Source organism: Neocloeon triangulifer, unplaced genomic scaffold (genome assembly GCF_031216515.1).
Source record: "Neocloeon triangulifer isolate White Clay Creek 2 clone unplaced genomic scaffold, ASM3121651v1 ptg000011l, whole genome shotgun sequence".
NCBI classification, from domain to species: domain Eukaryota; kingdom Metazoa; phylum Arthropoda; class Insecta; order Ephemeroptera; family Baetidae; genus Neocloeon; species Neocloeon triangulifer.
This window is the reverse complement of record NW_026775553.1, coordinates 3,583,665-3,597,934: the sequence shown is the minus strand read 5'-3', so window position 1 is coordinate 3,597,934 and position 14,270 is coordinate 3,583,665. Positions and strand designations below refer to the sequence as shown.

The window sequence follows — 14,270 nt, the reverse complement described above, 5'->3', positions numbered from 1 at the left end:
ATGAAACATTTATTTTGATGCATGATGCATATTATTCTTTCTTTTAAATATTTTGATCCTTGAATGACATTTAAAAAAAAAAATTATGTTTTAAGTTATTATCAGTCATATTTTCTAAATTATGTGTATCATTTAAAACTAATAATTAGGCTAATTAAGAATATTTATAAATACCTTGGCCAAACCGCATGCAACAAAGTGCAGCTTTACAGCGAATAATTATGGGCTTTTCCTGTGAAGGATTAATTATTTTTTTATTGATGAAGAGGTTAAATATAAATAATGATTATTATTTAAAAAAAAAAAATTGTTGCAATCCTTCTTGCTATTATTTTGAAGCTTGGTAACGAAAATGCTTAATTATGGGCAAAAATAAATTTTGATATTTGCAAGGGCCGGAGGTTAATTTTTATAAATTTGCCTTTTTTTAAAGTCAAAACTTTTAGAAAATTGTGGCTTAAACATGCATGTGTACTTTTAATATTAATTCCTTTACGCAGTTTGTTGTGCAACTTGATAATAAATAAAAATAATTTTTGAAAAATTTCAAACTAAAAATTGCTTTTGATGAAATTTTCATAATTATTTTTGTGAGCAGAAAGTGCTGGAGTGATTTTAGAAGCGTCCGCGCTTTTTTTTTCATTTTATTGCAGAGCATTAATTAGCAAAAACGTGTCTCCACGGCTGCCGTCGTTCTTTCCGAAATGGCCATAACTAAATGAAATAGCGGCAGCAGCTCTCGATGTGTGTGTGTGTATTGAGCCGCGCGGCGCAGAGAAGGCGGCTATGTTAATTACCACTCGATCTCTCACATGTTCTTTTGATCCGCGCCGCATCTGCTGCTGCCACGTATCTCTCTCTCCCGATACCAACACATTTATATGTGCAGCAGGCGGAGGAATGAACGACAACGCCAACACCACTGTGTTAAATTTTTATTTTCTTTTTATACATATATTTTATTCCTTTTGGTGCGCGCGGCGCGAGAGACGACGAAAGAGAGGAAGAAAGAGTGTTATATGCCGCGCGCACATACAACTATAATAATATTCCTCTCTATTACACAATAAGCTGCGGTCACTTTACAGCGCCGAGAGGTTAAGGTAGCGCGCTCTTTAACCCAATTAGAAAAATTAAAGCAGCGAATCGAGAGAGTGAGAGATTTTTTATTTCAGCACGTCAGCCAAGCACTTGATTGATTTCCTTCCAACATGCACGCAGGGCCTAATTTCACCATCAAACCCGCGACTATGTTGGTGCGCTTTTTTATTCTGTTTTACCTTCAAATGGATTTTATTTGAAACGGCAGAGAGCACTTAGGTGTTAATTTTTAGATAAATTCTCGTTCAAACCGAAACTTTCACAACATGATATTGTGAATCAAACTTTTAAAAATTAATCTCTTTTATCTAAATTTTATTAAATGAAAAAGTTTATTCGTCCTGCGAGCGAAAATAAGTTTTCATATTAAAATTTCTGCAACATTTGACAAACATTTGTTGCAATTCTTCTCTATTTTGTGCTAATTTGATATAAATAGTATGATAATTCATATACAGTTAAATAAATTCAGTGCTAAAATTTACCCGCTCACACCCTATAGTTTCTTGTATATTACTTATAAGCATATTGACCGGTGTGACGAGAAATGTGAAACAGGCCATTAGAGAAAAAAATATGATTTCCTCTGATACACGCCAAATTATTTTTATTTAAATGAAATAACACTTTCTGCTCATTTTTTCTAATATTGATAAACAATATTAATCATCACTTTGATAATAATGTTAAAAAAACATAAGAAAATAATTTATTTAATTAATTTCCCTCTCACTAAAGGCCTAATTAATGTCACATACAAATTCCATTAATTAAAACTGAAACCAAATAAATTAATGAGGAAAATAATGAGCATTATAATTATTACATGTTATTTCACAGGTCCCATCACTAGACTAAAATTCTAAGCTCAATTTTTGGGTCACCTTATTCAAAGCTCAAGTACATAATATTTATTTTTCTTCATCTTTTTTTTCCTCCTATGCTTGTTAATTTTTGAAAAATTTAGAGGCTCTTGTTTTTCTTGGAAATTTAATTTAATTTTAAACAAGCATTATTTCTGTGGTAGAATTTCACAATCGAGGGTTGATTCATGGTGATTTGAATTTAAAATCGGCTTTTCCTCGATGGGTTTTTGTGAGTTGTTTATTGTTTAAGAAAAAACAATATCCTGCTCTACATGTTTCGGCTGCGGGCTGCAGCCATAATTCATGAGCTGCGAAAACATTTTGACAAAAATTAGTACAAAATTAAATCTTTTCAAAAATTATTTTTCTTTCAAATTGACAATTTTCATGAAAAATTATTTAAATTAACATTTCTTCACAAAATAATTTTTAACATAAAATTTGACATTTAATTAAAAATATTTTTTAAAACATGAATTTTTTATAGTAATTTTGGTCAGAATATTTAAACGTGTGTTTTGAGCGTACCTTTCTCGGCGGTGGTCGAGAGAAGACTAAATTATTTTTCGGTTGGTTTTTCGGGTAAAAGATATGTTTTGGGATTGCATTGTATTCACTCGTCGCCACTGCTGTCTGCATATTTCTTTATTTTGTGCGCGGCCTAAGCTGATACCTGTGGGTGCGGATGGGTTTATTGCTCTTTTGTGCACTTGCAATAGGCGCGGCGGCACTCTTTTTCTTTGAATGTAACTAAAAATTGTCATTGCGTCTTCCGAAAAAAATGCAATTTTTCCAACCCTCACTTGAAGAATTTTCTCTCCTCCTTTTTTATATCATGCACGGTTCTCGGATTTGTACGTGTGGTGCGCTCGCGAGAGTGCCTGCCTGTGTGTGGTACATAATTATATATGTACTTTATTGCCCTAACCGATCGTACATATATTTAAACATGTATGTACGCTGCACGGAGAGCAAGTCATTGTTCGGGACAAAAAAGCCGCGCGCTCTCATATTGGCCTATCTCTCGCATTCCAGCACAATGCAACTCTGCGGCTGAACATTTTTCAATATGGACTTGCGCCGCCGCGCACCGCCAGCCGGTTCTTTTTTTATTATTTTCTTTCTTCTCTCGAAACTTTTCATTCACAAGTTGGTCTGGACCGATAAATTATTGGGCAAGGCTTTCGCTCCTCGGATTTTCATTTTTATTCAAAGCGGCGACCACGAATAAAATTTTATCCTCTGCAGCCGGCGTGTCTCTCTTTGTGTAATTACAGCCACGTAACGTTGCACGCTGTATATATGTGTGCATTTTATTTCTTTCTCTCCTCGTCGATGCAAGAAATGCAGGTTGAATAACTCGGGTTAATTTATTAGCACTCGTTTCTTGTTGCTTAATTTGTTCAAGCAATAACTCCAGCATCAAGACTGCAAGTCGTGGACATGATATTGAAAAAAAAAACATTTAGAAATGTTTTGAATAACAGTGGCATCAAAATTTAATCAAAAATTTTAACCAGTATTTTCTTTCTCTCTATAATTTGATTATAGATTTTTTTCACAATTATAATATTCAACAAAATATTGTAAAATAGGCCAATTTTGTACTCACAGGACGCATTGGTTGCATAACTTCTCAAAAACATTTATATTTCTGACTTTCCTTAATGTTTTTCTCATTTATTGTATTCTCTTTTAAATTACTTATTAAATTTATCCAAAGAAGACAATAAAATTCTGATTTTGCGCCGTTTTTCTTTTAATATTTTTATATCTGCATGAATTTGGAATTCAGACGTTTTATTACATTTGGTGAGCACATGACTGGATATGTGTGGAAAATCCTTTGGCACGACCCGACAGACTTTTACGGCGCGGGAGACCAAAACACATAATCCGTAAATTTTATTGCTCCGGCCGGTCTCTCGGCGCGTTTTTTATATTTTGAATGCAGCGCGCGCATTATTTATGGAGAAATTATATTACTCACGCATATTTATCGGATTTGTACAAAAGAAAAGAATAGTTTTTCCCTCTATAAGTCGCGTTTAAGTGTTTTTGTGTATAATATTTAGTTATGGAGATAATCCTTCTCTGCGTGAAAAAGGCGCACGGCCGCGCGACCAATAAAAAAGCAAATTTATTACTTGATCCACAATTTAGCATCACTGAGAAAAATTAATCTCAACACGTGTTGTAGGGTTGCATAAATAATTTAAAAAAAAAAATTGCAAAACCTTGTTTAATTAGTGTTATTAAACTAAATAAACAGTTTTTATTACATTATAGATACACAAATTATTTTTTACAAAATTATTATTTAAAATCAAAATATAATTTTTTTAATTTTTAAAATATATTTTTATTATATAAATAACCCGTTTTATATAATATTTTTGAACATATGTACATTTATTAAATGTCATTTAAAAAGAAAATTTATATATATTATAACGTTAGGAGATTCTCATATTGAATAAGTACTAGTTTTCGGCGACGCATGAAGTTTGTAAACGTGAAATTAATTAATTAAGATTTTCATAATATCAATAATTCATATAATTAGTCTGAAGATAAAAGAAGAGCGCGGCTAAAATGAAATTTTTTTAAGCAACAATTAAAAACGTGATAATTATTTATTCATCATTTCTAAAGAATTTACATTCTTTTCTCCCTCAACTAAATTTTCTTTGCTGCCAACAAATTAGTCATCCAGGATTCCTTGCTTCCCTCCAAACACCTCATCTTTCACTGCACAAAAACAAGAGTGACGAAATAGAGAGGCGCGCGCCTAAAAAGGTGAGGAAATCATTCCGAACCACGAAGCTGCTCTTTCTCTCTCACTTAATTTCCAACAATAAAAACTCCTAGCTCGACTGGGTGGCTGTTTTTCCTTTTCAGCGCAAGAATGTAACTTAATACACTCATCACATGGTGCGAGTTGGGCAGTAAATCATATACCGGGGGCTCTCTATCTGTATGGAAAAGGGCACCTGCTGCGAGGATGCCAGTGGGGGACCAACTACTGGTCTTTGTTTCTCTTTCAAAAGAGAGGAGCGGCCACGCTGGCCATAAAGAAAGATTTTTGAGAACAGGAAATGTGCGCGAGGCTGAAAATTTAATTAGGCAACCAATTAATCAGGCGGAAAGCAAGCCGGCATAATAAATAAGTAAGGCGTGGGCCCGTGTAGGTTTTGCTCTTTTTCGGATCAGGTGTGCCGTCGCCGCCGCCGACCGGCCAAATCAATAACGCGGCGCAAAACAATGAGCACAAAACTCGCGCAGCCACCTAGCACTCCCTGATCACATAAAACATGCTCAAATAAAATCGACTCGGAAATTATTTTCATCTTCAAAAAGCTCCGACCGACTTTGCCAGCCTGAATTTTTAAGACGGTGGAATTAACCGTAAATAACTATTTACAAGATTTACAAATTTAAAGGAAAATATAATGATTTGATGTTATGAAAAACAGATAAGTTAATATTAAATTAAAAAAACGGGCATTAAAATGAAACATTAAAAATTAGATCATTTAATCACATAAATTTTTACACAATATATTTTTCAATTCATTTCAGAAATTTAAATAGTTTTAAATATTCTGATAATAATTTCATTAAAAAATGTTCATAATAAATTTTACTTAATTTAACGGTTGTTTAGTGAACCACTTTTTCCTTCATGAGATCTTTAATCTTTGAATATTCCTTATTCAAAAATCTTTGGCGAATTGTAACGCTTCGCAGAGGTCCTCTTTGAAGACATCAAGCTGAGTGAGAGCATAAAACTGATAAATTCACACGGCGAGTGGCTATTTTATACTTCTTATAATATTAAATATATATTTATATCTGGAGGTGCTGCTGCGCGAGCAAGGAATTAAGAAGATTCTCTTTCACATCACACAAAGCAGAGCCCCCCTGCTCTCTGGCCGCCGAGATAATAAAATACATAAACGTGCGAGGAGGCTAAATAAATCATTGACATATCAAGATCAAGACAAATATGACATAATCCCAAATTAAGCCGAGTTGTATTTGCCTCCTGTATTATATTTTCTCTCGGCGCTGCGAAGAATAAAAAACGTCCAGCTGATGATAAAAATAATAAAAAAAAGCAGAGAAACGAGGAATTTTCCCCGTCTCGTCGTGCACACGGTGCAGGTTTTTAAGACTTTGGGTCACCTGCGACGGAATTAAGAAGAAAAAGAAAACATCATCTGGTGTGATCATAGGCCCGACGAGTTGCCTAAGCTGCTTGTACACAAGGCGCCAACTTGGCGGACCCGCCGGTCTGCGCCGACTTGTCCCCACGGCCAATAACATTTTTCACCCCTCGCCGGAATTCGGAGGCTGCAGGGTCGTGTCACATAACCTATTTCCTAACTCAACCCTTCACTACACCAACAAGGGGAAACAAACTAATATTTTTTTGTAGGTCTATAAAAAAATTTAACATATTATATTATTTATTATTTTCATTTAAAACTGCTGAATACATTTTTTTTAATAAAAATTAATTATTTAAAATTTTTTTAATTACTTATTTTATTTATAATTTGGTACAAATTTATAATTGTTATTGTTACCTTAATTCCTTAATTTACTTAAGTACAGAGCGCTGCGCAATACATTTTTTGTTAATACAATAAATATCAAGCAATGTTTGCTAATTTAAAAATAAATTGTTGGGATTATTTGAAATAATTATAATCCCAATTTCTTTTTAAAAAGGCCATTAGCCAAATTTAATTTCACTTTTTATGGGAATGCAAGTGTCGTGCTAAATGAATATTAAATTACCATTTTTCAATCTCACATGAAGTCTGAAGTCTCGTTGGCATCTGCTAATTTTATACAACGCTTTCCTTGCTTGGTTATCATTATCACGCCAGAAACTCTCTGCAATGACGTCGGTCAGTTTTTTTAATAAAAATAAATTTTACGACTCGGTGCAATGCCTTCTTAAGTCTCGATTTGTGCACCAATTTGTCTGTGGCGATTTGCATGAAAAATGAGCGTCGCCGTCGTAAAAATCATCTCTCGTAAAATATTAAAAAGCGGATTAAATTTTATTTTAAGAGTTGAGAAATAAAATAAATCGCAGCTGCCGCGTTGATGCTTTTATTGGCAGACGCGTTTCGACCAAAAATTAGGTGCCATTTGTCAAAATCGGTGCCGCTCTCTGCTCGATGTCGCACCTCGAAGGCCGATTTATAACAACTCTGGTGCGCCGCCGACAAAGGAATTCCTCGCGCCTGATATAAAAACCTCTTCTACACAAGGGCCTCAACTTGACCGCCGAATCTCGCGGGTCGTTGGCGCCGTCAAAGCTCTAAAATTTATTCGTAACATCCTAGATTGCAGCGTGGACATTAACACAAAACGTTTTTTTTTTAGTTTTTAATAAAGAAATAAAAAATAAAAAATTTTCTCGTAAATTCTGCATTTTATTTTAATTTTGTATGCATGTTGATGTGTTTTGAATTGCAATAAATATTAATTAATCCAAAAACGGTAATCAATTTTTAAAATATATAAATTTTTGGAATTTTCCAACTTAGAATCATGTATTTTACATTCCAAGACCTTTGTTTTTAGTTTCTAAGAAACAAATTTGAAAATTTATTAAATTTTTGGTCCCAATGAATACGTGTTGAAGCGGGCGAATATCAAAGATTTAGCGGCGGCGGCTCGCATAGTGACGTCACCTCGCGGCATGTCATCAGAAGGAGGATGTCAGTAAAAAGGTTCCTAAACTGCTTGTTCGACCTGAGCAGCCAGTCTGTTTGTGGACAAGACCGCGCGCCGCGCCTTAGATAAGCGTGGAGCCAACACGGCCCGCCAGCATCCGAGTCGCTCATCTTCGACTTTGTCTCCCTTTCTGGCTGAGTAATTGGCCGCCGCTCCAACGGCCGGCCGCGCAACAAGCAAACAACAACAACAAAGCGGCCGCTCTTTGCGTTTCATCAAAAGACGAAGACAAAGAATGGTTAAATTTTTGAGCATTGAAAAAATGAGCTTTAATTTTTATTATAAAAACTGATCCAATATAAAAAGAAAAAGATTCAATATTTTGAAGTGAAAATCTTTCATCTGCTAAGGCCTGCATAGAATCATTAGCCTAATCACTAATTTAAAAATAAAAATTGTAGGTGTAATTGGAAATGGTTTGAATTTTGATTGACATTCTTTGCTATAAAAACATGATGTTTTAATGTTTGATGCGGCTTATTTTTTTTTTAAATCCAATGATTTTCATTCAAATAAAATGCTGAACGGGTTTGTTTGAATTTAAAAATTTTGAATTTCAAATAATTTAAAATCAGTAAAAAAACTCTAGCTTATTAAATATGTTCACATAGAGCATGAATTTTTTCATTATTTATATCAATAAATTCCACAAATTATAATTCACTGGCTAAAAAATGAATTTAAACCAAGTAGATTAAAATTTGGAATTTAACTCAAATAAAAACGCTGCTCTCCCTTTTAAACAGAGGAATTTGGTGAGGCGTGAGGAAACCCCTGCGCTTTTTTACACAAATGTATATTTTTTCTCCGAAAGTGAACCGCTTTTAGCTCTCGCTCGGCTCCTTTATGAACGCGCGCACTCTCGCCAATTATGTGAAGGGTGCTTCTCTCTAGGGGTAGAAGCACGGAGGGGTGGCTGCTGTACATTTATTTTCGCCTTCCAAGGGCGAACGTGCAGAGCGAGAAAGACGCGGAGGCGCTGGCTGGGTCGGTCGGCGGGAGGCGGGACGCACATCCCGGAGAACCAATCGCAGTCGCTACGAGCGCCCGTACTGAGGGAATAATAAAATAATTTACCATGGCAATATCAACCCGGCAGGCAAAACCAAATATGGAAATGCAAATGACCAGCCGCGGCGCGCACCAGAATCGATGTTTCTCCCTCCGAGCGGCGCTCAAACTTGGTGCCGCTTCAGCTACACACCCGAGCAGCTGCAAACTCGCAAAGATTTTTGATCATAATATGAATTACTGCACCGTCTTTATAATTATGAGTTGCAAAAGTATCACCCTAACTCTAAACAAAATTAAATGAAAATTTCAGTTGATAAATTCAATTAATTTTGAAATTTTTTTTATCGATAGATAAATGAGCAAAAGAAAATAATATTTATGTTTTTGAGAAATTCATTCTTTCTTTAAGTTGCCATGAATTTTTGCAAAACCTTAGGAGCCGGAACAGATCACAACTTAACTATGTATGAATGTTAAAATAAGTGGAAACCAAAGTCATTAAATTATCACATAAATTTAGAGAAGGTGGAGAGAATAAACAATATCAATTTTATCATATTTTTTTCAGTTCCCAAAATCAATTATTTTAATTAAAAATCCTTCTTCTACTCTAAACTATTTCACTTAATTTAGCTGTATCATAAATTTTAAGAAATAATTAGACTTCATTTTATAAATTATCAAGTCTCATTTTGCTATAAGTAATTTTATTTCATTTTTAGACAACAACAAAAAATCTTTAATAAAAATAAAAATCTTTCATCATATGATCTCCTCTATTGGAAAAAAAAATGATTTATTATCCGATTTTTAATAGATTATCTATGTACGTACGACTTTATAAAAATGAAAATGTAATTTTTCAAGTGTTTATATTTTGAAGCATATGTTTCATCTTTTTTCATGGCATTTTTTTTTTTAAATTTTATATTGAACTCTTTTGGACATTCTATAAAGAGAAAATAAATATAAAAATAAAAACATGTTATAAAAAATTCCTACCGTGATTTAAAAAAAGTTAATACTAGAGATTTTCTTTCTTCCTAGCTTTCTATTTTGCCTGCGCACTTGCAAAAGCAGAGAGACCGCTCGCTTAGTAATTGAGCGGCCAATTTAGGGTGAAATGCGCCACAATTGAGCCGTATGTCGAGCAGCAAATCTTCACTATCACAATGAACAAGTCGAGAAGCAGCAGACTGAACACTTGAGTCGTGCCAAAAGCAGAGCAGCGCAAAAATTCCTTGGTGTAAAATCGTGTCTAGCTCTTGGGTTGAAATAATTATTGCTCGCGGAGAGGCCGAGCGGTCTCTGCGCTTCAAATTGGCTGCCGCTCGCAAAACCTCTCGGTTGGTCACAAGAAGAGCAAAAGAAAAAAGAAGCAGAGGGAAGAAGAACACGCCAAGTGTTTGGTCGCCAATTTAGCGGCCGATTAATTCACGTTTGTCTCTCGCTGCGTTGTTTGTCGCAGGCGAATTTTTGCTCCAATCCCACGCCGGTGCCACTCATCACTTTTGCAAAAATGACAGAATAGTGTCACCAAGTGTGTCCTATCAAAATTTCTAATTCAAATTTAAAACTACTATAATTATTTATTATACAAATACATAATATACTAACAATAAGACAATTTAAAATATATATTTTTAATATAGTTTTTTCTTTACAAACGTTTAAATATTTTACTATAATTTAATTTTATTTAATAATATATTTATTAAAAATATTTTATTACCCTAATGTATATATTACAAAATAAATAAATATTTTTATGGTTTCAATTGATTTTTATAAATAAAATTATAATTTTGCATTAACTTATATAATATATAAATATGTATCAATAAAAGATGGGTAATTTAATAAATATATATTTATATACTGCCCATGTTGGAATTCGCAATGCATAACCATAAATACATTATATTTTTATTAAATTGATCAAAACAACCTTTTATAAACACCCAACTTTCTTCATGGAGTATATAACTTTGAGAATTGAAAGATTAACTGAAAATTCAAGTATACAAGTGTTGAGTTTATATAATATCCAACGTGTATAGTTGAAAAATTTGTTGCTCTCGTGTCACGGTGAGAAACGCCATGAATTAAAAAGATTACAAAAAGTGCGTTGGAAGCGCCGCCATAAATACGTTTGTGAGCAGGCAGGCGTGCTCACTTCCTGTCTGCCCATGCATTGGCCGACTTCCCCACATAAAGGAAGTTGTGAACTTCTATTCGTAACCCACTTTTTGCTCACAATTTACAAGAAATTACAATAATAATTTAATAGTAAGTTATGCAGATCTAAATTTTGCAACTTTTAGATTTTGATTTAAAATTTTTAGTTATAAATCTATGATGTCACCGGGGATGCACCCCAAATTAATAAGCAGGTCAAACTTGAAATTGAGACTACGCACCCTTTATTTTTTTTTAAGAAAAATTATTGTTGTCATTGACTAAAAAATAAATCAACATCGCAAATCTTCATTGAAAAACTTTGTTTTTTTATACACGAATTTTTTTTCTTTTTATTGATCAACCTTTGAATGACACGGGATGAAGTTGACGGGGTCCGCGAGAGGAAAGACGTGTCTCTGGTGTGTCGCGAGACGATTAAGGGACGGACGGGCGCAGGTGCGGCTCGGCGTTAATCATCTAGTAAAGTGTTTACCCGCGAATCAAAGCAGAGTGTTTACTTTTGCACTCTGTCGGCGCGCACTTTTTGGCAAATACCGCCGAAAAAAGCTTCTGCGGCTTTTTATTGCCCTGGGAATGTCCTTTGAACTCGCGCGCCTATTAATTAATAGGCCTTTGAACAGCCTGGCCCTCCTCGTAAATAAATCTCCCGACTCCTCGATTTTACTTTCCTCCTCCTTTAATCCCAGAAATTTGTAAACACTGCGATGATTTAGAATCAGATGCAGCTTTCTGCACAATATTTTTATATATACGCAATGCTTTAAATTTACATCCTTAACGGCGAAAATTATGATTATTATGACGAGATCTAATTCCGGGTGTGCTTGTGTTGCAGAAAAGCGGAGACTGAGTTTGTGCGTGGGGTGCGGCGCCCAAATCCACGACCAGTACATCCTGAGAGTGGCGCCGGACCTCGAGTGGCACGCCGCGTGTCTCAAGTGCGCCGAGTGCCACCAATTCCTCGACGAGAACTGTACCTGCTTTGTCAGAGATGGCAAAACCTATTGCAAGAGAGATTATGTGAGGTGAGTGTCAAAATTTATTTTAAAAAAATTGTCACAAAAACAATGAAAATTTTGATTGGAAATTCCTTTAAAAACGTTACATAATATCAATTTCTTTAAAGAACAATAAAAAATCAAAAGATTTAACTTGTATATCAATTTTGAATGCTAAGTAAAAATTCAATTTTGAATTATGCAAATTTTCATTCCATTATTGATGAATTTTACCAGTCTGTAGACGAACAAAAGTTGTTGAAAAAAATTTCCTTATAATTGATCCCTTTTATTGAAATATTGCTTTTGTATAGAACTGTTAAGACAGGAGGAAATTTGAAGCTAGACCAAATTCACAACAAGAAAAAGTGAGTTCAAACCCAAAAGAGGAATTAGCATGAATATCATGCTAGCTTAATTGTAAGAAATTGGATCACTCTCGTTTTTTAATATTTAAAAATTTTGCTTTTCCCATCTCATGAAAAGGCATAAAAGCTGCTTTTCGTTCCGAAATGAAATGTATATTTTTTTTTAAATGTTCGTTATCGTTGCCAAAATCAGCAAGTGACAGGAAGTGTTCCTCGGTTGCCCCACCGCCGTCAACCAGTTAGCAATAGTAATTAAAAAACGTGAATTTTTCATATCTGCAACCTGACACCTCACAATGAATTCTTTTAATTAAAAAATATTCTCTTCGATTGCAAATTGGATTGAAAAATTTGAATATAAATTATTTTCACTGCCATTAAGAATAAATTATTGTACCACAGCGGATGTATTAAAAATAATATTCTCAACTCGAAAAACTGAGAACAGAGAGATGGCCTGATAGACATATTATATTGCAGTTGCCATGGCTCGGTTGTTTCGTCACATGTGTTCGGATATCTATATTTTGTTTTCATTTTTTGGCCACATGCTGCGGCCTGGCGTTTATAAAAAGTGCGATTTTGATTGACTCCGCACCGTGCGCGTAAAAATAATAAAACAGAAGAGAGAGAGAAGGAAAGGGGGTCTTTGGAGGCGGCATCGGGGCGGCTGCAAACAGAGATGACCGCGCCAAAGCAAACAAACAGCAGCTCCGAGAGAGAGCAAACACGCTGCTCCCTCGGTTATATTTTCTTTGCTCATCTACCGCCTCCGACTGCGGTGCCGCGTTTCGTCCTCTGGAATTATTATAATATCCGTCCCGTGATGCAATAGCAAATAATAACTTAATAATGTGAGCGCCGCACTGCGGTCAATAACTGTGGGATGACCAACAACAGAAAACTAATAATCAAGTCGCAACCTTCCATTTTCCAAATTATTATGATTGAAATAAAATTTTAGAAGAGAAAAGCATATTCAATTCTTACAAAAAAGCAAATTCAAAAATCTATTAACCGAAAAATTATCTTTAATTTTTGTTCCCCTGTTCACATTACAAAGTATGCAACCTGCATTTCAGGAGGGCCTCATTGGTTGCATAATTTCTATATCAGGTCCTCTTATCTTGAGGTTTATTTTTCAGAGGAACTTTCAAAAGTTTTATTCATCATTTATATCCCCGAGCATCATAAATTTCTGTAGAAACTAAAATAAATCTTTGAACAAAATTAAGTAAAATATCATATTTTGTGATATTTTGAAACAACTGCAAAACGTTTTTTTACATAGGTAAACTAAATATTTTTGTTGTGAATTTTTCTTGTGCTTTTTTGTAGCCTTTGTTCTGTTATTGGCACAAATGTCGATTCCCATGCGAAAAAGAAATCCGGCTGGTCTATTTTTTCGCAAAATTTGAGTCTGCAGCATATCGGTTGGTTCTCTGTTGGAGAGAAATAAATACCCCTGCGAGTTTGAGTCAGCTGCTGCGAGGGTGGTCCCTCGGACGGGTGGGTGGCGAGGGCAAACAGAGAAACTCGATCACGGCTGTACCTTGACAGCTCCAGAGCGAGTCGGAGAGACGCGACCCAGCTTTATTTCAAGCCGGCACAACTTTTGCACCCCTTCCTCGGCCCACACGATCTGTCTGTCTGATCAACCTTGAAGGGAAAGCAACTTCCTATCCTTCCTTTTGACAAGATCCAAACTCTGAAAAAAGTTTAACGTGAAATAATTTATTAAACCGAAAAAAATTTATGACTGAAAGAAATTGTTATAAAAAATTTTCCTTTACGTCTTCCGTTTTTGGAGATGTTTTGACAAATAAAATTTTGGTCCATTTGTTCCTCACGCTGGTTAGTTGTTTCTTTCCACTTCAAAGGGACACGCACACGCATTTTGCCCTATTGGTCCGACAGAATTGATGGCTCTCGGTTGCACGCACGAGAACAAACATCAAAGTAAT

General features: G+C 34.8%; 1 protein-coding gene across 3 annotated transcripts in view; it reads left to right on the top strand.

Annotated features, from left to right (window-relative positions):
• The window catches only part of LOC132195869 (insulin gene enhancer protein isl-1), a 42,832-nt gene that overhangs the window by 12,596 nt on the left and 15,966 nt on the right, over positions 1 to 14,270 (top strand). For 2 of the 3 annotated variants that reach the window (XM_059618139.1, XM_059618140.1), the window contains exons 2-3: positions 11,776 to 11,965; positions 12,253 to 12,306. In XM_059618139.1, the coding sequence (XP_059474122.1) occupies positions 11,776 to 11,965; positions 12,253 to 12,306 (244 nt within the window). The remainder of the gene's footprint in view (positions 1 to 11,775; positions 11,966 to 12,252; positions 12,307 to 14,270) is intronic. The other variant, XM_059618141.1, reaches the window with a different exon arrangement.